Source organism: Bidens hawaiensis, unplaced genomic scaffold (assembly GCF_021521415.1).
Source record: "Bidens hawaiensis isolate Kalapana, Puna unplaced genomic scaffold, B.hawaiensis_p1.1 tig00016275_1, whole genome shotgun sequence".
NCBI lineage: Eukaryota > Viridiplantae > Streptophyta > Magnoliopsida > Asterales > Asteraceae > Bidens > Bidens hawaiensis.
In genome coordinates, this window is record NW_027492490.1 from 600,999 (window position 1) to 628,717 (window position 27,719).

At 41.6% G+C, this 27,719-nt stretch overlaps 2 protein-coding genes across 3 annotated transcripts; one reads left to right on the plus strand and one right to left on the minus strand.

Moving 5' to 3' along the window:
• Window positions 1-9,664: 9,664 nt before the first annotated feature.
• Window positions 9,665-12,621, plus strand: LOC143551259 (uncharacterized). Of its 2 annotated transcripts, XM_077041726.1 has the most exons (17): window positions 9,665-9,819; window positions 9,902-9,993; window positions 10,082-10,120; window positions 10,229-10,282; window positions 10,374-10,448; window positions 10,573-10,638; window positions 10,736-10,778; window positions 10,900-10,945; window positions 11,021-11,114; window positions 11,218-11,270; window positions 11,359-11,443; window positions 11,523-11,625; window positions 11,713-11,805; window positions 11,893-11,959; window positions 12,027-12,093; window positions 12,177-12,230; window positions 12,315-12,619. In XM_077041726.1, the coding sequence occupies exons 1-17, from the start codon at window positions 9,780-9,782 to the stop codon at window positions 12,447-12,449; spliced, it is 1,206 nt and encodes a 401-aa protein (XP_076897841.1). In that variant the 5' UTR covers window positions 9,665-9,779; the 3' UTR covers window positions 12,450-12,619. The 2 variants fall into 2 exon arrangements, with proteins under 2 accessions (XP_076897841.1, XP_076897840.1); XM_077041725.1 differs by having other exon boundaries at window positions 12,177-12,621.
• A 40-nt stretch (window positions 12,622-12,661) lies between these two features.
• On the minus strand, window positions 12,662-27,179 carry LOC143551260 (epoxide hydrolase 3-like). The gene is made up of 3 exons (XM_077041727.1): window positions 26,567-27,179; window positions 13,198-13,436; window positions 12,662-13,109 (listed from the first exon to the last, which is right to left on the minus strand). The coding sequence occupies exons 1-3, from the start codon at window positions 26,996-26,998 to the stop codon at window positions 12,863-12,865; spliced, it is 918 nt and encodes a 305-aa protein (XP_076897842.1). The 5' UTR covers window positions 26,999-27,179; the 3' UTR covers window positions 12,662-12,862.
• Between the last annotated feature and the right edge of the window lie 540 nt (window positions 27,180-27,719).

The window sequence follows — 27,719 nt, forward strand, 5'->3', positions numbered from 1 at the left end:
GTTGACATAACTTTTGTTTTCATGTTTTAAAAATAATATTTTTCTTTTTTTTTTTTTTAGTAAAAGCTTAATTTTAGTAATTCTAGTGATCAGTTTTTGGTTGAAAATAATTCGTATTTTTTTTATCATGATAATCTTAATTTTTTGTCAAGTAAATTTTGATATAATAATTATCATAGATTTATGTTTGATTTTCACTCGATTTCTCTCATAGTGATTAGTGGCATGTGGTAACTAACAGTTTTACATAATGTGTTTAGGACCGTATTAGTTGCAGAAGAGATACTAAGCAGTTGTTGAAATTTGAACTGTAGCATTGTTCTCTGTTGACTGTGGGAGGCCTTTAGCTGGCAATGCTCTTAGCCTGTAGTTTACAATATTAGGACATTAGAATAATGCTACCTTTCGGTTCAAGTATAGTATGTATGACATAATATCTATTGACATGCTCTTGAACTGTTGGGAACATTGGATTGACAAAAGACGTTTGTGACATAGGTGGATTCCAGCTGTTTTAAACATGTTTAAATATAGACGTTGTGATTTCAGTTAGCAGAAAGTTAGTGTGCTGATTTTATAATTTACTCATTTGCATGTATAAATATTTTTTTAAAACATTTTATCATTTTATTTTCAACTTATTATTTGCAATTATAGCTATTAATAATTATCTTTGCAGACATTTGATATATGCTCTATACGCACGAAGCACATGATTTCCCTACAAATCCATCTCACAAACCTTAGCAATGGATATTGTATAAAAAAATCATTAAAGATATCACATTCCATAGTATTAACACAGATAACTGAAAACGTGTTGATGACCCTCATAACAAAGCAGAAGACAAAGACGACCATAGTCCATAGTAATAAAGAAACAAGCCAAAAAATAACCATAAAGTTCATGTAAAGCGTATACAATTCTGTAAACACTATGAGGAATCAACTGTTGCAAAACGGCAATACTTAACTGGTAGATCATATGCATTCTCTAAGTGCAACACATCTTGGTTTTCTGACTAAATTGTGTGATACCCAAAACTTGAAGCTAAGGCAAAATGACCCGTTAGTATTTTTTTTTTCCAACCGACATAATACAAAGTATTCGTAGCCAATGTTTTGACTCGTAACCTTGGTCATAATCATCATGTTTTGGCTGATACATGAAACCTAAAACTAAGTCGAAATGTATTTTGTATTTCAAACCGACCTATATCTAAAGCGCCCATGACAGTGACCACTGTTTTGAGACAAAGCTGATAGCGTTGTTGCAGCAACAAAATTAAAGCTACTCTATATGGTTGACTTGTTGAGAACCTTCAGATTCTATAAGGGTATCAACATTTTCAAACAATAAAAAATGGGTGATGATATTCGTACATCATCTCTCAAAACTCACACACGCTAAATACGATCGTATAGGAGTTATATGATCGTATGGAACCCCGCGTGATAAAAGTACAACAAAAGCACACTGAGCGTGCAGCCATACAGAGGTTGACTGGAAGTCATACGATAGTATGACTCCCATACGAGCGTATAGAAAAAATAAACAAAAACCTTAATTGATTGAGCCGGGTGTATTTAGCCGTTTAGATTTGTGATAGTATATGGATATGGTTGCTAAATGAAATATGATATAATATTCCGTACATACTTATCTTTGTTTTACGCAATGACACGATACAATATTCCGGACGTGATATAATATTCAGTGTATTATTTGACACGACACAATATTTCGGGTGTAATATAATATTCTACCGGTTTTAATATATAAACACGAATGAGAAGTTTTTTCTCATTCATTCACAACCAAACCAACGTGATTGATGTCTATTTTTGGCGATGACAATAACGATAACGAATTCTATAACAACTATCAGTGTTTACAACCGATCACGTCTATTTTTTTAAAATTATGTCTGTATTAATTTCTCAAAAAAGTTATACCCTTTCTCAAAACTCACACACCCTAAAAAAAGATCGTATAGTTGCTAGTTGTTTAAAGAACTCACACACCCAAAGTTCATAATTCATACAGTCTTCTTCAAAGTTGATGGTTGTTAAAAAAAAAGAACTCATATGATCGTATAGCTGTCATACTATCGTATGGAATGTTCCTGGACAGGCGACAAAGGCTGCGAAAAGCTGACAAATTCTGCATTCTTATACGATCATATAAGTGCCTTACAATTGTATGTAGTTGAAGAGGTATGCACCCGCCTTAACATCGAGCGGGGCGGGTCAACCCACAAGATATAGACAAGAGGCTTGAAATCAGGATGTCATGAAGACACAAAGCCAAAACCTATGCGCGTGGCGCATATCACATATGCTCACGCATATCACATATGCTCACGCATATCACATATGTTCACGCATCACATATGCTCACGCGTATCACATATGCTCACGCATCATATATGCTCACGCATATCACATCTGCGCGTGGCGCATCTGCGTGTGGCGCATATCACATATGCTCACGCATCATATATGCTCACGCATATCACATCTGCGTGTGGCGCATCTGCGCATGGTGCATATCACATATGCTCACGCATATTACATATGCTTGCGCATATCACATTTGCGCATGAAACATCTGCGCGTGAGAATAAAGAGAAGACCTCACGCATCCCCAGGATAGGCGCATATCACACATGCACATAATCAACCACGTCCTTATCCAAATCAGGATAAGGACAACCATGATTGTGCTCATCAGACAACCTTCCAGAAGGTATCCTCTAAGGAATAAAGAATATGCTGATGTTGACAGCTGCCAATGAAGGGTGGACAACTCAGCAAAACCCATGTGCTACCACGTGATTGCACACGGGTCAGGTGAAATACCTTGGTCAGAGAATAATCAATGAAAAAGCACCAGGTGTCCTAAGGACACGTGGCGCGAAGCAATAGGAGGAGGCCAAAAAGGCCCTAATTGGGTCTGAGCCCAATCATTGGAAACCCTAACACTATAAATACCACACCACCTCCACAAAGGGAGGTAAGCAAGAAAATACATTCTAAGTCCTTACTCACTTTCAGATTATTATTATCTTCTCCTACAATATCTTATTCTCACACCGGAGGGTTACCCCAAAGAGGACCTCTCTGTCCCTTTCTGAGGGGTAAGTTCACGGTGCTGCTCGTTTTGTAGGTGGAAGAATTCATACTCCGGAAAACCATCGGTGATATAGCACACTCATACCCGAGGAGAGTTGATCGTCTACTAGTAAGTCGATCCACGTTTTTTCAGTAGTCCGAACAAATATACCGTTAAAAAAATAGCTTACATTGCCGGATATATATATGGCTAGACACTTCTAGACATCAACCACGGTTATTTTGCACGGAAATCTCTAGTCTAGATATTGAATACTCTGTCGTGTAGGGCTACTATAAATAGCAGGCTCATTTGAATATTCCCATATAACTTGTACTAATAACCTAATACTTGTAGCCTTGTGAAAGAACCTTGTTCTTGTAATCTCAGCCACTCGAATTTTCAATATTCTTTTTTTATTTCTCATCAAACGAATGACATCTTATTCTGAAAATCCTAGCTATTCTTAGCATGATATTGGAGAATCTCATTGCTATTACTCAAATAAGCATGAAACATATGCTTGCATATTCGTCCATAGGGCAAATCGGATATGTAATTATTGGAATAATTGTTGGAGACTCAAATGATGGATTCGCAAGCATGATAACTTATATGTTATTCTATATCTTCATGAATCTAGGAACTTTTGCTTGCATTGTCTTATTTGGTCTACGTATCAGAACTGAAAACATTCGAGATTATGCAGGATTATACATGAAAGATCCCTTTTTGGCTGTCTCTTTAGCCATATGTCAGAGTTATTTAGTTGTAACTCTAAGGCTTCTGTGCATATCACAACACTTGAATTCATTTATTACCAAATCAGAAGGCTTAACTTAGAAGCATTCTAGTCGTCACACAGAAGTTTAAAATATAACTCCATAACAATAAGCTATAGAAGGAAAAGTGAATGGATTGCAATTTAGTAATAGTAAAGTTGAAGAACACGTAGTGCGATTGTCGAAAAGAAAGGATGAGTTGGCAAAAGTTATACGCTATTATATAGCAAGTTGTACAATAAGTTTTAGAAGGGGTAGGGGTAGCAATAGTATGAACAATAGACAAACATGAGTAACATAGAACTTGTTAATTAATATCGTAATAATTTCGGGAAAAAAAACCTATTTTGGTAATTAGTTTATCCCCGTCTCCTATTTTAGTTAAAAAAAATAAATAAAAAAATAGTATTCCTTCAAAAAAAAAAAGTTAAAAGAAAGTCTCTTTCTCATTTCTTTCTTAAATCATGATTAACATATATCCCCATGTTAACACTCTCTCAATCATCTTTCCTTTATCCTCTCAAGTCTCAACACCTATTTATTCTGTAAAGTCATGCATTTTTGTCTTTTGTTCTAGTCATGTGCAATGAGATCCCACCAAATTGGTAGGCATCTAACTTCTAAGATCATGCATTTTTGTCTTTTGTACTAGTCATGTGCAATGCGATCCCACCAAATTGGTAGGCATCTGATGGTGTTTTCGTTGAATGTGATACCTAACAAATTGAACACTTATGCTGGCTATTGTGGTTTAAAAGTTTAAAACTCAAGTCAAAGTGTCATGGTTCTGTGTTAAACCCTCACTCATTTGAACTCTGATCCCCATCATGTGTTGATGACATTCCTTTACCGCCTGGTAATGTATCGAAGCCCCTCCCATATCGTCTCAACGTGGTGTTAAAGGGCTTTAAAGTCATGCCACCTCCCTTTAGTGCCCACAACAAGGGGTCTTTAAGGCTAAGGCAATTAGTGCATACATCGTATTTTACAAAAGTTAAGTTTATAAATTTCTCGTGATATATTTGATTTAATTAAAATTCCAATAGTAAAAAGTTACCTTTTAATTATACAAAACTGATAAAAAAATTTAGCAAGATCATATTAAAGCAATTGGATGAAAACAAGCGAGTCAAAAGATTATCCAACTTTAAACAAGTGCAACTTTTATTCATCTGCATCTATCATAGTTGTCATAGTAAAATATGCAAAAAGAATTTAAAAAAAAAAAGTTAAAACAACTGTACACATTCTGTCCAAATTTTGGACACAAATTCTCCCATTCGAAGCCTCGGTCTCTTAAATTTGATGGTTGTAATTGACTATGTTTTGATTGTAAAAATGATTGAATCATAGATTTCATTAATTCACATATAACTAAACAATTAAAAGTTATTTAAAAGACTAGAGACATAGTTAAATTCTTAGAAAAGGGTTTCTACATGGCATCAACATTACTATAATATGTGAAACTTAACAATAACAATAATTAATTAAGAAGCATTTAATTAGTTCTAAATCTCCTTGGAAACTAAATCATCAAAATAAATATATAGGCGATTCATGTTTTAATGAATTGACTTGAATTATTTTTGCCTTTTGAACATCTAATAATATACGCATAACGAAAATATAGGTTTACAAGAATTTTTAGAAAAGGGTAAACGATAAATTGGACCACAACTAATAAACTATGAGTCTATGACCAATTTTAATCTTGAATCTGGATCATATACATAAAGAAGCGAAGCACATGCAGGGTACTGGCGTGATACAAACCTATCAGAGAGTTAGCCGAGTCTTATAATTTGAAGTCTTGGACTTGCTAGACAAGGGAAAACAGGTAGAAAGAGGAACATTTAAATTGCATAACATAGGTTAGTTATGAATGGAGTTACGAGTCTCATAAGCACTAGATGGAAAGGTTTCGATGAACTGCATCAGGTGGCAAATGTCCTAGACAATCACCCAATTGTCGAACCAGAATTTCATCATTTAAGACGTCGATTTTAACACTAAAGAATAAAGATTTCCACCAATCATTCTTTAAAAAAAAAAAAGAAAACATTTTAATCAATTACTGACTAAATTTGCATATTAATTTGTCTTTAATTTCATTAAATTGTTTATTTCAAATTTGAATATTTTAAATGCTAAATTTAGAACTTTATATTAAATGGCTCCTAATGTAATGTCTTTCTCATTATATATTCTCTTCTTATTTATTTTTATCAAAACATCAATTAACTCACGCATTCTCAAAATCCACATCTTAATTACATCATTTTTTTCTTAATCGCAAGACTTAAGCCCTCGCTTCTCATCACTTGAAAAGATGAATATTTATCCAACACCTTGATACTACCTTTACATCATGGTAGGAGTGGACATGTGATTGAACCGATGCTTTTGATCAGTTGGTTGGTTGAATCGCTTTTTAAATATTCATACATTTTTTATTTAGTTTCTCCTTCCGGTTTATCCAATATACTAATTCACTAACTATTGCAACTTTTATATTTTATTAGTTTCTCCTTCCGGTTTATCCAATATACTAATTCACTAACTATTGCAACTTTTATATTTTATTATTTCAGTTTCTATATTTTTTAACTTAAAAAGTCAATTAGTTCCCCATTTTAGTTTAAGTCGGATATATGTTTATCTATATTCATATTTATTTATAAGTTATCCGATAGAACAAATGAACTGATAAAATAAAACAATTAGTCAAGTTATAGAAGCAGCCAACACTTCTTGGATGCTGGCTAATTAAGGCTTTCCTCACGCTTTTGGGTTCCGAGGACGGCTAAAAATAAATGTATATTTGACTTGTGTCGCTCTCTGGTTGTTTGAATGGTCAACCCCTCGGTACATTTTTTGAAAGAGGGGTTAAATTATGAAGATTAATCACTTGGGGGCTGGAAAAATATTTTGTTTCAAAAGGTGGGTTGCCTCCATTTGTAATAGCGGGGAGTTTTAATAATATAGGGGTGTCGGAGTTAGTCAGAGAATATAAGAACTTTTACATGTACGAGGTATCTCCCCTCAATTCTTAATTGCGGGGACTGCAAAAGTATCTCCCCTGCCTTTATAACGGAGGGGAGTCTGAAAAAGTTATCTCCCCAACATTTGTAATGTAGGGGATCGAGTATGCAAAATGTTTTTTTATACAAATGTTTTGGGGGCTAATGCTATTTTGAAATTTGAAGTTCTACAAAACCTATTTCGTACTATTGTGTTTAAATTTCAGTCACAAAATCTTGAATCACCTCCTTTGAAGACATATATCCCTCATGTATGAACCTCATTGTAGACCTCGTTTCATGTGTTGGAAAGTTCTCACGTAAAAGAAATTAGTCAAGAAAAATTTAGTTAAGAAAATCACGTATGGTGATTAAAGAAATATACGCGAAGTTTACAAAAAAACTGTTTTGTAATATTGTTTTCAAATTTTTAGCTTTTAAAATCTTGAACCACAACGTTGTATGAATAATTTTAAATAAAGTCTCCTCCACCTTTTGTATGAGTAATATTGTTTTCAAATTTTTAGCTTTTAAAAGAAAGTCTCCTCCACCTTTTGCAACTCCCCGCCGTTACAAACGGAGGGGAGAACTTTTTCAGACTCCCATCCTTTAGAAAAGGAGGAGAGATACTTTTGCAGTCATCTCTCTCTGACTAACTCCGACACCCCTATATTATTAAAACTCCCCGCCATTACAAATGAAGGCAACCTCTCTTTTGAAAAAAATATTGTTCGAGCCCCCAAGTGATTAATCCTTGTAATTTAGCCCTCCTTTCAAAAAAAAAATCTTTTTATGATTTTCAGAGTCAAAAAGTGGTGCTTAAGTTTTCGCCATCTCAGCCGACTGAGCTAATGTAGCGTTTTCTGCTTGGCAAAAAATTAGAAATGAGTTGTATTTGATACGACTATTGACAATTTTTAAAAATTTTCTTGTAATTGATATGAGGACGAGTGGACGACCAAGATATTTGGTTGAACTATTTGAGGAATTGGAAGCATCCATGATCATTGTTAGGTATAAATGTAAGATAAGATCCCTGCCGTCCAATTGTTAAAATTTCATAAACTTCTAAAGGTACTTATATTTATTTTTAAGTAATTTAATAAGATAGAGGTTCTCATGAGTCATGAGTAGTATGGCCTCTAAATGAATACAAATTGATTATCACATTACTAGTGACGTAGTTTTCATAAAATCCAAATCCTTATCAACAAAACTAGCCATCTCCACTTTGGTGGGATAGTAAAAGCTTAGGCCTTTGGGTGAGAGGTCCAGGATTCGATCCCTGGCAATGGCGGTTTATTGTAAATAGTAGGAGACAAGCTTAAACATTCAAAAAAAAAAAAAAACTCCACATCATTCTCAGCCGACATTTCTTTGTCGACCTAACTCCTTGTGCACGTGTACGGTTGTTTCCATGCCATGCATCTTCAATCCTCCACGTACCATCGTTTCATTAGCCATTTTCTCCTTATATAGACCCCCGTTACTCCCATCTTATTTCTCATCAACTTATTAATCACTTGGGGGCTGGAAAAATATTTCTTTCCAACGTCCGGGTTTTACTGACCGACGCCACCCATTGGTCCACAATAATTTTTATAGTTTTTTGATATATTTTTGGTTTTTAGTTACGATATCATAATGCACGACACCGAAACCGGTCGAATTCGCGTCGACTTATCACTTCAACGCCCGTGACCGACAACACTTAGGTTTATACCGACCTGCCCGACGCATCGCACCGGGTAAAACCCTAGTTAATAACTAGAGTAAATCCATTGATTCGAAAGAGATTGGAACCCAATAGACTAGGCCAAAAGTTTCATACACGATGGATCCCATTATTTGGAGGGTGTTTTAGATTTCTTATTTAATTTCAAAAGTGTTTATTGACCTATGACCAATTCATAATCCGATTCCTTCAAACAGATTTAGGACCTGACCCAATTTAAAAAGCATATAAAAAAAGAAAAAAAGCAAACAATGTTTTTTGTCCTAAACTGGTCTCAACTTGATCCAAACCAGTTTAATCGGGCTGCAACTTCTTGCTTCTCAATCGGTTTTAAACCTGAACCGGCTACTTCCAAACCGGTATTGAGTCCATGGGTTAACCAACATGGGCCCATTTTAAACACGAACCGGTTCATGATAAAATCTGACCCATCCTCACTACCCACCCATGCCCGTGTTAGAAAATAAACAAGGATTTATTTGATATTACTAGACGGGTGCCCGCGCGATGCAGCGGGTGTTTGAACTTGTTAATAACGTAACAAATATAAGTGTTTATGGTTCGGTTAAAACCTTGAAATCGTTTAAATCCGTCATTGGTTTGACTTCTTCTTTCTTTTTCTTATATTACTTTCGGTTTGTTGGTCGGTTTCAAAATTTTCAAAACGTAGTGAACGGTTGGTTCGCGGTTTATATTGGACACTGAACACCCCTACGTAAAATATTAATTTATTTAAAATGTAAAAATTATAACAATATCATATCCAAATTAAAGAGAATTAAATGATCGTTTTTATGGTGTAATTTTTTTATAAAAATATTAACGTTTGAAAAGGCTATAGTCGTTTAAAAATTATGGGTGTGAAGTTAATTTACAAGTTAAATTAAAAACATAATATGGTTAAAGATGAGGGACCAAACTTGTAAAGATACAACAGCCCGCATTGGTGTTCAACTTCAAGTACAAGATAAATTCCATAACCATCATCATTGTCGTCATCAGGTTTCCAATGTCACTGTGACAATTGCCGGCTGTATTTTCATGCCACCTTGATCTATCTATCTATCAAACTTAAATCTCAAATTGTTTCCTTCAACACACTCTTTACAATTCCTATTTTTAGTATGAACCACAGGATCGGTTTTTACCTAACCATATTTACAGGTAAAGTATTATTAGTAATTAAGGGTTTCATTTCTTTTTTCATTTTGCAAAACTAAACATCTATTAATTTTTATATTTCCAGCTTTGCTGTATCAAATATGCAGTGTGGATTCTGTGACTGTACCCTCTACCAATTGCTATGTTCTTGACTACTCTAGTCACATTTATGATTTTGTATCCTACTTTTTATGTATTTAAAGTAATTACAAGTATATTCATTGTTTTTGGTGTTAAAATTAGTTTTCTTTAAGATATTATGCAGAGTAATTGGACCGGATATCCTTTCGAGTATGAAGGAGTGGTAATGACTAATATCTTGTATATTGATAATTGATAAATATTTCTGGTTGTTATTAATTATAATCTGAGATTATTTGTTTAATGTTGATATTGGTTTCTTTTTGTTTAGAGTACCGACTGTGCAATTCGGTTCTGTAAAGATGTGGAAACTAGATCGCAATCGGTAAGCTATGATACTTTATTTGATTATTTCCCTTAAAGTTGTACAACAAAAGGTTAAACTTTGAATCTTTGGCAACTGTATATGTATGCAGGGATATATTGGTTTTGGCAGATTTGAGGGCTCCAACTATTTTGTTGCCGGTTCAGAACGTTATAATTTTGTTCAAGTAAGTGGAAGTTTGAGAATTCGTATATTATTGGTCATGAAATTAACGTTCTCCTATATATATGTATATGTATAGAATCTGTGTGTGTGTGTGTATTTTTGGATTTAATTCGTTTATGCATCAGGAATTTTACAATGGTGATCTTCAAAAATGTGAAATAAGTCATGACAAAAGGGGACGTACGGCTCAGGTAATAAGCATGCTGCAGAAATGAACATATGATTAAGCCTTTTAATCATAACTATAGTTTGTGTTGGTTTTGACTACCTATTCTTGTTTGAATCCAGTTAAACATCATATGTGGTGATTGCCCAAATGCACGGTGCAAAAGTATGTGAGTTTTTTTTGGATTTATTTTAGGTTTTTTATGTCTGTGTTTAAAACGACTTGTAATGCTCTAGAAATGTTTATGGGGCCCATACTGATTACTATTACATTTTCCCTTATTCAGCTGGACTTGGATGCGTATGCAATGTCACATTTGAGTCAGATTGCAGGTTTTTTTTCTAGCAAAAAAGAAAATCTTGTTTTTCATGATTTAGGTTATAATTATTTTCTATCTTTGAGTGCAGAGTTATTGTTGAACTTGCAATTCCGTGTGAGAAACCAGGTCCACGAGTGTTTGAAGGGTTCACAGTGGGTTTTCATCCACGATCATGGGAAATTGTAAGATTATATATTTTACATAATATTTCCTTTCTTTGTCATTAGTTGGAAATTACATTATCAAAATATCATTTATCGTTAACATACTGCTATCACCTCGTAGGTATACAATGGCATGACTCAGTACGGTTATGAAAAGGCTTACAAGGACTACAGGTCTTGACCCTAGGGGTCATAATTATTTTTAAAACCATTAATTTCCATGTTTTTTTTTCTAAAATTTTTTTGCCTTTGTTTATTGCAGCTTTGATACGGACCAGAATCGTGTCTCTCTCTATATGACTGCAATTGCTTCGCTTTCTCAATTAGTACAAAAACCAACCTATACGGTATATGCTTGACACACTAATTTTGATTATAGTGATTTGATTCAATTTAAAATTAGTTTCTTTTTGGTACTTTTACCAGGTTTCTCCAAAGAACAGTTTGGAGGTTACTTTGTCTGGCTCGGGAGCAGCAGGGGATCTGCCTACAACTTTGTCTCCAACATTGTTGAATATTGATTGGAGATGTACACGATCATCTATTGCTATATTAATATATTTTACTGTCTACATATTCTGCATTCTATTTCTTAAAATCATGTTGCATATTTCAGGTGAAACGACACGTGATGACCCGTATGAGGTTCAGCTAACTATACCAGTCGAGGGTTTTGATCCCATCCAGTTTAGTCTCACAAAAATGTGCGGTAATGTTCGGTTTCTTGTCTTCCTCGATGCAAATCTACTTTTGACAATATAATTAATCCAAAGAACAATTTGTTTTAATACTGCAGAATCTAAGCAAAATGAAGCGGGAACGTCTACTAAAGGATGGGCGCTGTTTGGAATCTTTTCTTGCATGTAAGTAAATGTAGTTATTTTTCTTTTAATTATTATATAATCAGTCACACATTTTACAAAATGGCAGATTCTTTGTGATTTCAACATTGTTCTGCTGTGGTGGCGTTATTTACAAGACTCAAGTACAAAGACAGGTAGGCTATGCTATTTCCTCTTTTATAAAATTGTTCTCTTAACATATTTTTATTTTCTAATGAATTGTTTTTGTTAAAATCAGCATGGAATTGATGCACTGCCAGGCATGACTATTTTATCTGCATGTTTGGAGACTGTAAGTGAACATTTTCATACTTGTATACATACATACAGTCTATATACAGTAAGTTTCGTTGATTTTGATACAAACATTGTGCAGGTGAGTGGTGGTGCTGGTGGTTACATGCGGGCGGAGGAATTTAATGGTGCCTATGCAAGTCAAGCTTCATGGACCCGTGACCCAGATTCGGAGGCAGGGTCTTCAAGAACAAGTGAGAGAAGATATGGGACCTAATTACCCTTTTGCCATTGTCACCATTTCATGACTTCTACTGAAGTGTTTCTCACATACAGTATGACAGTTTTCTTTATATTTCTGTGCCCATCTGTTTCATTTTTGGAAAGGAGAACACTTGATATGTTGTGTTGTAGAAGAAGCAACTATGTGGTATATTTTGACAACATCCCATTGTATTCATATTTTTACAATTCATCCATTTGTGTAAAATGGATGTTCAAACAATGACTTGTTGAGTTTTAGTCTTTAGATTATAGTAACTTCTGAGTTCATAATTTAATGGAGATCAAATTTACATTTTAACATAGTTCCTTCGGAGTCGAATTCACTAACCCAACCTGTAAACACCCTAATGGCTAATACACAACACTTATATAAAAAAGCAATATTACTACGAAGATAGTACGCGGTCAAAAGTTCTTGATGAAATCAAGAATTATGTCGTTGATCTTCTGAGGTTTCTCTTGGTTGAGGAAGTGACCGGTATCTTCCAGCACAACAACTTGTCGAAGCAATGGCACGTCCGTCTTGAACCCGCTACCATGCACATACGTCTTCGCCCCTGGGGTAGTGTACACAGGATCTTTTTCCCCTACCACATATATCACGGGCACTCGTATTTGTACCCCAGCCCACGCAGCTGTAAGCTCCCAGTTCCTGCATTCCACAATATTCATATATTGTTATGCGCCCAACTACATTTAATATGTTATTGGTGAAGTGGTGTTTAAAGGTGCATGCATACATATCTATGGCTCGGTAATAGTTTAATGGTCCTGTGAATCCTTTTTGTTGGAATTTTTGAACATTGTAATTAAGGTCTTCCTCGGATAACCAATGTGGCAATGGAGAAGGGGCGTTTTCGGAACCGAAGGGTTCAGACTTGGGAAGACGAATAGGCCCGGGTCTTGTTTCGTTATAGATGCTTAAAAGCACATGCTCTGTTCCGTAGCTCTTTATCTCGGCTTCCATTACTCCGGGTTCCTGCGAAATGGTTTTATTCCAAACTCATGACCAAAATAACATCATTATTAACTTTATATCAACATTTTGATGTTATCGTGTTGTCTTAAAAATCTTATCGAGCTTCTGCTCGAGAGTAGCTTTTCAAACTCGAACTTGGCTCGCGATTTTACTTGACTATTATTTATTTTATTAAATACTAGTATGGATGCATTAGTTAATTTTATCTATATTTGTAAATATACTTTTTATATGTAACATAATAACATTTTTAATATTTTTATATTAATAATAAATTATATGTTTTATATATTAAATAAATATTGCACAAAGCCACAAATAGCGTTCTTGTTTAAGCTCCCAAACTCTACAAGTGAAGTTTGAGCTCTGACTCATTTATTAGATAAGTTTGTTTTTTAATTATTAAGCAAGTTTACTTTTAGGCTTGGTTTTTATCTTATTTGTTTCTCAAGCTTGCTTTTAGGCTCGGTTTATGAAGAAACACTAGACGACCCCGGGCAGATTACGGATAATCTGGGGGTTAAGTAAATGTTTCCCACGAGGGTTAGGTCCGGCAAAGATGGTTGTTCTTCTGATGACCTGCAAAACAGACACCGTGAGCTCGTCACTGAGAATGGGGGTTCCTCCTTGTGACCACCCTCCGGCGTGAGAATCAGACTAGATTGCTCTGAATATATGTGTATATTGAGAGAGATTGCTAGAGAAGATAAGATACAAGATGATGATACCGTTCCAAGGTGTTGGAGTATTTATAGCCGAAGGTAGGTTTCCAAGCAGGTACAGCCAGCTGTATAATATTCCTTTTCCACCAACTGTGGGCTACGCACGTGCCATGCTGGTAGTTGGTGGGTAGGCAGCGGCTGATAGTGACATGGCCGGCTGTGTACTATTCCTTTTCCGCCGGCTGTGTACTATTCCTTTTCCGCCGGCTGTGTACTATTCCTTTTCCGCCGGCTGTGTACTATTCCTTTTCCACCAACTGCAGGCTATGTACGTGCCACGACAAGGGTTGGTGAGTAGGCAGCGGCTGATAGTGACATTTTGTACTAGAGCGTGCTCCTCGTACTATTGTCGGTGAGCTGTCACCCTGTGATTGGTTCATGGGCTGCTTTGGTCAGATCTTGTCTATTTTGTCCATACCTTGGCATGTATAGTACAAAAGATCTTCCAGAAGCGTACGGACTGGCTCATTTGGGCGGGAGTATTCCCACCTTGCTCATTCCTTCAGGTGACTACTGAATTATTTAGTGCCTTGTGCGTGTAGCCTTGCTATTAGTGCGGGTAGCCTTCCCTGATGGCTTGTATCCGCAACTGCGGGAACAGGCGGGGTACTTCACCATTGGGAGGCTTTTCCTGCGGGAACAACTGGCGTACTGCGCGTAAGGTCTTCTCTGAGCATGGTTGGTCCTGCGGAACCAGTTGGTCCTTGCGCAGACGTCCCTCTTCAAGGTGAGTCTTGCGGGTCCAACTGGGCTCTGCTGAGACCTACCTCTTAAAGTCCCCCTAGTCCAATGTTCTTCTCATGAATTGTTAATAAGTGAGGTGAACTTTTGGACTTAAGCAAGGGGTTTTGGAAAGGCTTTTTAGTTTTAAGGCGTTCCGTGGGGATTCTTCCCGCGGTTTTCCTAATGTCACTCGCAGAAATTCCCGACTTTTCTGCCTGATCTTTGGTTGTGATGCGGGTAGGTGTTTAACCCCTTCGCACATCGGGAGCGTTGAGTTTCACTTGTATAGATTCTTCACGAGGTTTTGGTAGTTTCGGACATAGTGATCAGTCATGTTAAACCACCAATTCCGCCTTGAAGTTTCAAACAGGCTAGTTCTCAACATTCCCGCTATGTGGAGGTGCTATTTCTCTTTCCGCAAGCACGGTCCAGAAGGTCCTTCTTGGTTTCAATTCCCTGCAAGTGCTAAGTATGTGAAGGGTTTCGCCTTGACACTGTACCCACACTCATCTTATAGTTTCTTTACTTCCAAGGTATTCTTGGCTTCAATTCCCTGCAGGTGCTAGGTATGTGAAGGGTTTCGCCTTGACACTGTACCCGCACTTGTCTCACGGTTTCTTGGGTACCAAGGTAAGGGGGTATATTCCCTCTTATTTTTGAATCTTAGAATCTTTTTGAATTTTTTTGAAATTCGAAGAGTTGGTGAAAGGATAAGAACAGTCCAAACTGTTGAAGGGACGTTAGTGTCGTCCGATGGTTTCTTCTGACAGTTTCAGGACGTGCAGGAAGTTATGGCGACGTGACAGTATATGGTCATTCCAGACGCTTTTTCTGGCGCGTGGGCGCGAGTTTTCGGGCGCGTGGGCGCGAGATTTACGGCACGCGTCCTGTCGACAGCTGTTGCCAGCTTGCTCTTTCCACGTGTCATAGTTTCATTGCACCTGCGCTTTTCTCTCTCCCCTGCATTAAATTCATCGCATTCATTGCGATGAGTATATAAAGGGGGAGAGGGTGCATCTTAATCCACACTTTCACTTCTCTTCTAAACGATTTCCGGTGAATACTCTAACTTTTCCGTCGAGCATTCTCCTGAAATCGTTCCTTCTTTACATCTAAAACATGTCTTCTACTCATGATCTTGAGGCTACCGCCGAGGAGTCTGATGTGTACGCCGAGATCCCGACGTCCACGTCTGATAAGGACGATAAGAGCACTGCTGGCGAATGCCAGTGTGCTCTTCCCATCGACCTTTATCAGTACATCGTCAGGAAGTTCATGCTCGAGCCGTTCGAGCCTGAGTTTCCTGAGCCTCACCAGACGGTGTACGATGCCCCCAAGGGCAAAATAGGGGTATATGCTGCATTCTTCGTTTATAGGAATCTCAGGTTCCCATTGACGAAGTTTGTATACCGTGTTTTGGAGAGACACGGTGTGCACATAACGGAGGTACACCCAATGGCGATCGCCAAGATCCGCCATTTTGAATGGGTGTGCCTAATTCTGGGTGTGGAGCCCCATGTCGACCGCCTGATGACCTTCTACTCCTGGAGGTGCATCCAAGGCTGGTACACCTTGGTCACCCGGATCAAGGGTTTGAAGATCTGTGCTACCGAGCGCAGTCTTCGGTCTTGGAAGCGGGAGTTCTTCTACATCTCTGCCAGTGTCGTCCCTATCGCGATGACATTCAAGAACGGGAGAGCACTCCCCAACCTTCACGCTTCCAACTACCAGGAGGCGGAATGGTTTGCCAAGATCTCCCGGATCCAGACTCCGGTTTACCGCTTTGCGGAGTCTGGGATGGTGATGCTCGGTATGAGCCGGGTGTGGAAAGATGCTGGGGCGGAGGCGCCACAGATTTCCATCGTCCTCGAATACGGTTTGAACTCTATCCCTTACGGTATGCTTCATATTATTTGCTAATTTAGGGTTTTTGTTCTAACCATCTCTTTCTTTTTATTTTCAGAGGGAAACAACTTGCAGTCTCTTCTGTATCCGCGGGAGAGTGGTGGTCCCGCTCGGTTGGGTACTCGTGCTCTTGACGAGAACGAGTTGCCCATCCTTGAGCAGACGACAGATCGGTTTGTGGAGGCCTACCCGCCAGGCCATGAGATACTGAGCGCCACGCGGCCAGGTAAAAGATTATTTAACCCTCGCCCTCTCAATGCTCAAACCTCTGCTGGAATTCCTCTAATTTTGTCATCTTCTGATGAGGAATCCGCAGATGGTCCTTTCTTCGCGAGGAAGAAGGCTGCTGGCGGGAAGAGCAAGGCGAAGGTTGCCTCTGCCGATCAGGGGAACCGGTCTGAGTCGGAGACCGAAAGTGAAGAGGCGGCGGGGAACCCTGGTGGTGGTGAGACCACTGTTCCGGAGGTTGAGACAGCTGTCACCTCCGGGCAGCCCAGTACGACGGTGACCGGCGTGAAGAGGCCGGCTCCATCGGGTTCGTCCCCGCCTGTTCGCACCTTCAAGCTCAAGAGGACTCGTAAGTATAAACTCCATTTACTTTAACTGCATATCTTTCCGCCATTATACTTATATATCTTGTCTTCGTGCAGGCGTGGATGCTACCGCATTCCAGAGTGGAGCGGGAAGGAGCAGCTCTGGACCCATGACGGTAGGTTTGGTCAACCTACCCGAGGAGATGACCCAGGCGGCTACGCCTGTTTGCAGTATTGGTTCAGTTGCTCATCCCGTTGAGGCAACTGTTCCAACTGTAACATCATCCCCGCCGGCTGTCAGTGCCATCTTCACGGAATCCTTCACTGAGCCGGCGGTGGTTTCTTCTGCGGCGACTTCCACGGTTGTGAGTTCACCTCCGGTGAGTTCACCTCCGTTGGTTTCTACCGCGGCGGCCTCCACCATGCCTCCTCCGGTGCCGGCGACCGCGGCCGGTCCTTCAGGTATGTTCGGGGTTGGGGCGTCTAGCCAATCCTTGCCTCCTTCCCGTCTCCCTGACCTTTTGGATGGATATCCCTTAGGTTCAGGTGATGGGTTTGGTGGCTATCGGCCTGTTGTCGACCCTACAGGTGCGTAGGGTTATTTTGGCCTATATCCCTTTTATCATTTCTTTTCCTCTTTAACTGTTTTTTGTTTTATTGCAATTCGTGATTCCAACGAGGTGTACGCTCCTCGGTGGAGTATCCGCCGGGGAACGACCCTCCGGACTGCTGAGGAGTGCGTCGAATGGGCGCGCCACGCCGCCCCAAGCGGTGCGCTGAGGGAAGCCATGGCTAGCTACCAGGAGGGTAGGCTGTCCAACGAGCTCCGAATCCTCCTTGCCCGGATGTAGCCGCGCGTCGAGCTACTTTGTCGTGAAAACGACAAGTTAAAGACGGCGCGTAGCCTGGAAGTGGCTCAGGCGCGGGCTATCCGGGAGGAGAATAAGAGGCTTGCCGCTGTTGCTGCGGAAAAGGAGAAGGCCTTCAAAGCCCTCGAGGTTGAAGTTCAGGCCCGGCTCGAGGCCCGTTCCAAGGCTGCCCAAGCAGTTAACGAACAGCTTCGGCTGGCTAAGGAAACTGCACGGAACGCAACTGAGAGGGCCACCAAGGCTGAAGCTGTTGCCGAGCCTCTACGCACCGAGAATGAGGAGCTTAAAGCCAAATTAGAGAGGCTCCAACAGGCTCATGATGCCTTGGCCATGGAAGACGCCAAGAAGCTCCAAGAGATCCTGGACCAGAGGGGCATGCTTGACCACACTGAGCGTAAGCTGAAGGGCGTCGAAGAGGCTGCAGCTAAAGATGTGTTGCTTGCCAACCTTACTAAGAACGAAGCCGAACGCGCCCGCGATGAAGCTCAAGCTGCCCTCCAGGAGGCTCTGGTTACCAAGGAATGGCTTCTTCGAGAAGCGTTGTCTCAGGTATGCGCAGTTTCACAATTTCTTTACGCTTTTCTTTACGCTTAGAAGAGATATATTTCTGCTTTGTAGGTTGTGCATCGGGTTCTTACGAACACATCATATGACGATGCCATGAGCGCGGCCCTCAACGCTTCTCATGAGGATGGGGAAAAGGCTGGCTTCCTGCTTGGTCTAGGGTTTGTTGAGAAGGGCATCCCGCCTTCCAACTTCCCTCTATATGATGTGGATATTGAAGCTGCTTATGACCAAGCAGTGAACCAGTATGCTGCCTTCCTGCATCCGGTGGTGGAGAAGGTGAACGAGATTACTGCTGCTGATGATGGGCTAGCTATTCTCAAGGCTTTCCTTGAACCGCCACACTCTACTGATGGTGCGGGTTCAAGTGGAAGTGGTCCTAAAGCTTGATCCTTTAGATCCCTTCCCACTGTTAGAATAGATTTTTATTTTTGTATAGATTTATATTCTTGTACGCGGGTATGTGCCCGGCCATTCTTGTAATACTTGAATTTTTATGGAATATAAATCTTTTGTTAATGCCTTGCCTTGTAGACCTTATATGTTTTGCTCACGCATATTCTAGTTTAGCTTAGCAATTTCCTAAGTACTTTGGATAAGTTAACCTTTCAACGTGGCAGACAATAAGTTAAAGTTTTGCTTCCTCTTTCGTGATTGTGCGGGTAAGACCGTCACTTTCACTTAGTAGGATGGCTAAACTTTACCTATATCTGACCTGCGTGGAGGTTTTCCTCATCTTTTCCTTAGAAATTTTCTAAGTGTTTTGAATAAGTTAACCTTTCGACGCGCGGTTGTCAATAGGTTAATGTTCAGTTTCCTCTATCATGATTGTGCGGGTAAGACCGTCACTTTCATTTAGTGGGATGACCAAACTTCACCTATAACTGACCTGCGTGAAGATTTTCCTCATCAGAGAAATTTTTTCCGTTTTTTGTGTTTATGCGGGTTTTGCCGCCTTCCACACGCAACGACTTACTTCTTCCCATATTTATGCGGTGAATACCGGCATATCAGTGTGGGAAGTTCATAAGTATAAAGGTAAGGCTATCAACACAATGTGAAAGGAGAATCATTTCCATTAGAAGTGGCTCTAGGCCTTTTCTTTACAAGTTTGGAATTGATCTACATGTAACATTTGCGTAATTGAGCTCCATTCCATGTTATTGGGATGGGAGTGCCATCGAGCCTTTCTAGCCGGTATGCGCCCTTTCCCAAAACTTCTTTGATAATGTATGGTCCTTCCCAGACCGGGGCCAGCTTTCCTGGGCGCTCTTGGTTTGAAGCCTCGTTGTTACGCAATATGTAGTCTCCTACATTGAAGTTGCAGAGTTTTACCCGCGTGTTGTAGTACTTTTGCATTTGTCGCTTGTAGTTCTCTTCACGCGCTGCGGCTAAGTCTCTGCGTTCTTCGGTTAGCATAAGGTCTAACCGTCTTTCCGCATCATTGTCTTCTGGCTGAATCAAGACCCTTGGTGAGGGTAAACCAATTTCGACCGGGACCATGGCTTCAGTGCCATAAGTGAGGCTGAACGGGGTTTCTCCCGTACTGGCCTTTTTCAGCGTTCTGTTTGCCCAAAGGACGTGTGGAACTTCGTCCACCCAGCCGGATCTGTGTTCCAAGAGTCTTTTCTTTATGCCGTCGACGATGCTCTTATTTGCTCTTTCCACCTCACCATTACCCTGCGGGTGCGCCACTGAGGTAAAGGTGTGGGTGATTTGAAGTTCTTCCAGCCACTTTTGTAGCTTCTTGTCAGCAAAGTTGGTGCCGTTATCGCTCACCAAAGTCTGTGGAAGTCCAAAACGACAAATAATAAATTCTCAAATAAATTTTTTGATATGTTTTGCGGTTGTTTGGGCTAAGGGTTTTGCTTCTATCCACTTGGTGAAGTAGTCGATGGCTACCACTAGAAACTGAACGTTCCCTACTGCTGTGGGAAATGGGCCTGTCACATCGATGGCCCACTTCTGAAATGGCCATGAAGAGGTGACTGGAACAAGTTCATTCTTCGGGCGATGCGTGTTGGGTGCGTAGAGCTGGCAAGACCTACACTTTCTGATGTATGCCAGCGCATCCGTATGCATCCCCGGCCAAAAGTATCCCGCGTTGTTTAGCTTAGCTACAACAGCGCGTGGACCTGCGTGTACTCCACAGATGCCCTCGTGTACTTCCCTTAGGAGGTAGCCAGCATCTTGGTTGTCCACGCATCTTAGGAGTGGGCTAAGAAAGTTACGTCTGTAAAGGATGTCATCGATGAGTTGATAGTTCAGTGCTTTACAACGTATTTTTCTTGCCTGTGTTTTTGACTCTGGTAGTATACCCGCCGCAAGGTAATTTATTATTGGTGTCATCCACGTTTCTGTGCCGGTTTGGATGACATAGATTTCCTTGTGCGGGACTGATGGTGCTCCAAGGAGTTCAATGCGAATATCCTTTCCCAAGTGGTTGAAGGCTAACGATGCAAGCTTGCTTAACGCATCCGCAGATTTGTTTTCGCTACGCTTGACGTGTATGACTTTACAATCGTTAAAATCGCGCATAAGGGTTTTTGCTTGTGCGAGGTACAAGGCCATTGTGTCGTTCACGGCCGTGTACGTCCCATTTATTTGGTTGGCTACTAACATGGAATCCACATGGGCTTCCAAGTTTTTCACTCCCATCTTACGCGCAATTCTCAGCCCGGCCAAGAAAGCTTCATACTCCGCTTCGTTATTCGTACTTGGAAAATCCAGTCGAATAGCGTAAGTGTATTCTTGGCCTGCTGGGTTGGTTAGTTTCAACCCTGCGCCTGAACCCTCGTTGCTGGCTGCTCCATCAGTGTAGAGTCGCCAGACATCGATGTCCTGTGCTGGGGAGGGTTGAGCCTCCTCCTGGCATTCTTTCTCCCGCGAAGCGGGGACTTCTGCAATAAAATCTGCCAAGACCTGGCCTTTCATGGCTGGTCTCGGCTTGTACTTTATCGCGTATTCTCCCAATTCTATTGCCCATTTGGCTAGGCGTCCCGACAATTCGGGTTTGCCTAGAACGTTTGCAAGTTTGAAGTTGGTGAGAACGGTGATTGGGTGACCTTAGAAATATCGTCTTAGCCTGCGTGAAGCCTGTACAAGTGCTAAGACTAATTTTTCCAGGGTAAAGTACCGGGTTTCTACGTCTGTTAGGACACGGCTAACATAGTAAATATGCATCTGGGTGCCTTTTCGCTCTACTAGCAGGACTGCCCCGGTTGCTCTATCTGTGGCGGAAAGGTATAGGATTAATTCATCCCCCGCTTCTGGTGCTGTGAGCGTTGGGAGTTCGATCAAGCGTGACCGAATTTCCTAAAAAGCTGCTTCCGCTTCTGGTGTCCAGCGGAAGTGCGTTTTCCTTAAACAGTTTCTCAATGTTGACACGAATGGGAACGACCTATCCGCATGGTTTGACAAAAAGCGGTTAAGTGCGACTAGGCGTCCATTCAGTGTCTGAGCTTGCTTGATGGTAGTAGGTGATTCCATTTTGATAATGGCTTCGACCTTTTCAGGGTTCGCTCTGAAGCCATCTTTAGTAACAATGACTCCTAAGAACTTCCCTTCTTCCATCCCAAAGGAACACTTGCTCGGGTTGAGCTTCATGTTTATCTTTCTGATCGTGTTGAAAGTTTCTTCGATGTCTTTCAACATCGCTTCTGACTTAGGGCTTTTGATGACCAAGTCATCCATGTAGACTTCCAAGTTCCTCCCAATTTGGGCAAGGAACTCTTTGTCCATCAACCGTTGGTATGTGGACTCGGCATTCTTAAGTCCGAATGGCATCATTTGATAACAAAATGTGCCATCGGGCGTCCGAAGTGCGGTTTTGTCCTGATCGTCAACGGCCATGTGGATTTGATGGTACCCCTTATATGCGTCAAGGAAGCATTTAAGGCGAAACGATGCTAATGAATCCACTTTGAGGTCAATTTCGGGTAACGGGTAACAATCTTTGGGGCATGCTTTGTTTAAATCTTTGAAATCTATGCACATGCGCCATTGTTTGTTAGATTTCGGTACCATGACGGGATTTGCAACCCATGTTTGATATCTGCTAACGCGTACGATGCCCGCGTCAAGGAGTTCCTTGACTTAGGTTCTACACGCGTTAGCTTGTTCCGCCCCCATTACTCTGCGCTTTTGTATGACTGGCGTTAAAGCCGGGTCACACTTGAGCTTATGCTCTGCCTTACTTCGAGGTACACCAGTCATGTCAGCCGGTGTCCACGCGAAGATGTCAGCGTTTTTCTGTAGTAAGCGTTTGAGTAAGGTGCGCGTAGGATCAGTGATTGTTGGGCCAATGGTAACAGCCTGGTCGGGGTATTTGCCATTGAGGGCCCATTTTTCTGGTTCGGTGATGGTTTGTTTAGCCATCTTTGGTTTGGGTTTAGATGAGACAGATGCGATGCATACCTGAGGAATACCGGTGATCATCGCTACACCCTCAGCTGTTGGCCATCCCATCATGCCGTGGACTGAAGATACCACGGAATTGAATCTTGCCATCCCGTCTCTCCCGAAGAGAATGTCGTATGTATGGTGTGGCTTCCTCATCACGACAAAGTCCACGTCCTCTGTGCGGGAGTGTTTCCCGTCCGTGAGAATGACGGGGAAAGATAGGATACCCAGGGGGGTGTTTGTGCTGCCGTCAAACCCTTCCATCGAGGCATAGACCGTTTCCAGGCGTTCCTTGTCTTCGTCGTCTAGTTTGTCGAAGAACTGCCTGTACATAACCGTTGACGAGGCGCCGTTGTCAGCAAGAGTGCGGGAGGTGATGTAGTGCCCGAGCTGGCTTTTGATGACGATAGGGCCTTCTTTGCTGGGTCCTCCTGGCACTCGCGGGAAGCGCACCTCAGCTTCCTTCCACGCGCATGGTTCTGTCGTTCGTCTTTTTTTTTCCCTGATGTTACTATGAACCATGTGGATGCTGATGTCAACGGGCTTTCGTCCGTTGCCTTTGTATCGGTTATCATTCCTCCCTCCATTCTTGATTGATGCTACAAGGTGTGTAAGTCTTCCATCCTTGACGAATGTTTCAACAATATCCTTCAAGGATGTACACTCCTCAGTGTTGTGACCCTTTGTCCCGTGAAAGTCACAGGATTTGCTCTGATCCGCATTAGGTCACTACCGGATCATTGAAGCTTTTGGCCATGGGAGTTTTTCGGTGGCAAATATCTCCGTGACGCTTTTGGTGAGTGGCGTCCACCGGTGTTTTCGGCTTGATGGGTGCGTGTTATCCCTTTCGCCTACTAGAGGGCGAGAGCTGGATGAGGTGTCAAAGTTTACCCTTGACTGCCAAATACCTAGCTTCCTCTTTTTGTTTTGCCGGGCAGTCCAAACGTTGTTTTCTCTAGTCCTCTGCGTGTAGAGGTGTGTATTCTGGGGAAGATCCCTACCCAGTTGCTTCTCCGTTTCGGCAAAGCGCTTGGCCGCCGTCATGATGGCATCCCATGTGGATGGCATGCCGTCCTTACCCGTCAACGTGCGGATAAGCTCTCGGTATTCGGCGCCCTGGATGAAAGCGGCGCGAACAAGATCTTCGCTTATGGTGCCCAGACTCAGCTTTTTGGAGTTGAAGCGAGTGATGAAGTCTAGTAAAGATTCATCCTCCTCTCTAACGTAGTTGAGGATCGTCCACTGCTCTTCAGTATATTTCCTCTGTTGACTGAAATGTTGGCTGAACTTGTGTTGAAAGTCCGCCCAATCATAGATGTGGTGGACCGGTAAACGATCAAACCACGCCCTGGCCGCTCCAACCAGCGTCATCTGAAACATATAACACCACGTGGGTTCTGTCCAGTTGCTGACGGTTGCCCCCGCTATGAATCTGTTCAAGTGATCGTCTGGGTCGGATATACCGTCATAAGTGCCTATGTTGGACATTTGTTTAGCACTCTTCGGGGCGATTGCTTCCGCAATGTCCCTTGCAAACTTGGACGTTCCTGCATTTGCAACACTTGGTCTAAAGGTTTTGGAGAAGTCACGTGGGTTTCCCCCCGCGTTCCTTGGTTTGAAGGTTTCTCCAAAATTCCTTCTCGGTTGGAAGTCCGTTTCCTTGCGCGTCCCTTTCGCCCTATGGCGAGGGTTTGCGTCACTATCGGATTCTTCCCAGTCATCGTCCAAGTACTCGCACTCATTGCTCATGTTGAGCTGTTGTCGAGTGCTTCCGAATTCGTCAGCCTGTTGGAGTGAACGTAAGCGTTCATCCAACTCAACTTGGAATTCCTTCTGACGTGCTTCCGCCACGCTTTAACTTGATCAAGTGTTTGGCGGGGGAGCCTCGTCTGTTGTCTTTCCACCTGGGTATCAATGAATCCCAGGGGATGATTGTTTACTGTACTTGCCCCGGCTTGGGTAACCAGGGTAGTGTTCGTAAAATTTACTGCACTTGCCCCGGCTTGAGTAACCGGGGTAGTGTTCGTAAAATTTGTGTACTCGCCGGTGTTCCTCCCAGTAGCTGGGGTTGTGATTACCGGGGTTTCTTGGTCACTCGCTGGCCTCGGGACCGGAGTAACGTTAACCATCATTCCAGAAGTTTTGGAAAAAACTAAAAAAGAAATAGTTCTAGCTTTTATGCACGGATGGCGCCAATGAAGAAACACTAGACGACCCCGGGTAGATTACGGATAATCTGGGGGTTAAGTAAATGTTTCCCACGAGGGTTAGGTCCGGCAAAGATGGTTGTTCTTCTGATGACCTGCAAAACAGACACCGTGAGCTCGTCACTGAGAAGGGGGGGTTCCTCTTTGTGACCACCCTTCGGCGTGAGAATCAGACTAGATTGCTCTGAATATAAGTGTATATTGAGAGAGATTGCTAGAGAAGATAAGATACAAGATGATGATACCGTTCCAAGGTGTTGGAGTATTTATAGCCGAATGTAGGTTTCCAAGCAGGTACAGCCAGCTGTATAATATTCCTTTTCCACCAACTGTGGGCTACGCACGTGCCATGCTGGTAGTTGGTGGGTAGGCAGCGGCTGATAGTGACATAGCCGGCTGTGTACTATTCCTTTTCCGCCGGCTGTGTACTATTCCTTTTCCGCTGGCTGTGTACTATTCCTTTTCCACCAACTGCAGGCTATGTACGTGCCACGACAAGGGTTGGTGAGTAGGCAGCGGCTGATAGTGACATTTTGTACTAGAGTGTGCTCCTCGTACTGTTGTCGGTGAGCTGTCACCCTGTGATTGGTTCATGGGCTGCTTTGGTCAGATCTTGTCTATTTTGTCCATACCTTGGCATGTATAGTACAAAAGATCTTCCAGAAGCGTACGGACTGGCTCATTTGGGCGGGAGTATTCCCGCCTTGCTCATTCCTTCAGGTGACTACTGAATTATTTAGTGCCTTGTGCGTGTAGCCTTGCTATTAGTGCGGGTAGCCTTGCTATTAGTGCGGGTAGCCTTCCCTGATGGCTTGTATCCGCAACTGCGGGAACAGGCGGGGTACTTCACCATTGGGAGGCTTTTCCTGCGGGAACAGCTGGCGTACTGCGCGTAAGGTCTTCTCTGAGCATGGTTGGTCCTGCGGAACCAGTTGGTCCTTGACGTCCCTCTTCAAGGTGAGTCTTGCGGGTCCAACTGGGCTCTGCTGGGACCTACCTCTTCAGTTTAATATGTTTGCTTTTAAGCAAGCCAGTAGTTTGCTTTTTTAGCTTGCTCTCTTGCTCGTTTAAGGCCGCCTAACGTTGACTCAATTCGAGCTTTCAGCAAACTAATTTCAAGTACTTTGCAAGCGGCTCGATATGTTTGCACTCTAAACACAACTAAACTTTCGATTCGAAATTTAAGATGAGATAGAAATTATTAACCTGGAATCTGCAAATATAAAAATCATCCCCAAAGACACTTTCCAAGGCCTCAACCGGCTTCTTCCATGTTTGCCTTGGGCTATAAGCCACCGACATGCACACATACGCCTTCACTTTATCCGGCCTAAACAGGCACAAGTACCACCCTACCATCGCCCCCCAATCCGTTGCCACCAGATACACCTGCTCCTCGCCCAGGGAGTCTATGAGTGCCACCACGTCTCCCACCAGGGAGTCGGTGTCACCATAGCCACGTAGGTCTGGTGCCACCGCATGGTAGCCCTGTTCCGACACGGCTTGGATCTGGTGACGCCATGTGTACCAGAGCTCCGGGAAGCCGTGGAGGAACAGGACTACATGGCCGGTGCCCTTCTCGGCGACATGCATGTTTGTCCCATTAACTCTTACTGTCCTATGTTCGATGCTATCCATCAGTTAATTAACACACGTACATATGCAACAGATATCGTATAAGTGAGGAGTGAATATATAGGGAGGTGTTGGATAAATCTGAACGTATAGAGGGGATAAGAATTGTGTACGTGTGACACGTAACTACTTTCATGCATACGTTGCTAGCGAATTATATTAATGGTTTCCAAATTTTGAAGAATCTTTTTGAGATTAATCAAGGATTCGTTTTCGTTATACTTTATTTGTTTATTTTCATGTAAGCACGTTTGAATTCTCTATAAAATAATTTAAAGGATTCGTTTTTCTTTTTCTAAATAAACATATTTTTTTTGGTCGAGAAATCCCTAAAATAGGCATATATTTGATCAAGGTTTTCTAATTTCAGCCAAAAAGCAAAATAAATTCCTAAACTAGTCATATTCTTTCGTCGGATTCGACCAAAACACTAACTGATCTGATTGCATTTTTAACCAATCATGACGCGCCACGTTGCCAGATGTTCCGTCGGATTCGACATTTTTAAGATTTTGACTGACCGACAGATTCACCGAAAAGACAGTCGGATGCGACGGTTCAGTTCATGCTTCCGTCGGATCCGACTGTTTAATTTGTCCGACGAACCCTAGATTTTTCAATTCGGGGTTTTTTTATTTGAGTTCTAGAGTGAACTAAATACTATGGTTGTATTCTCCTCGAAAAACTAAGCGATTTACACTATTGATTTGTTTGATTTTGTGAA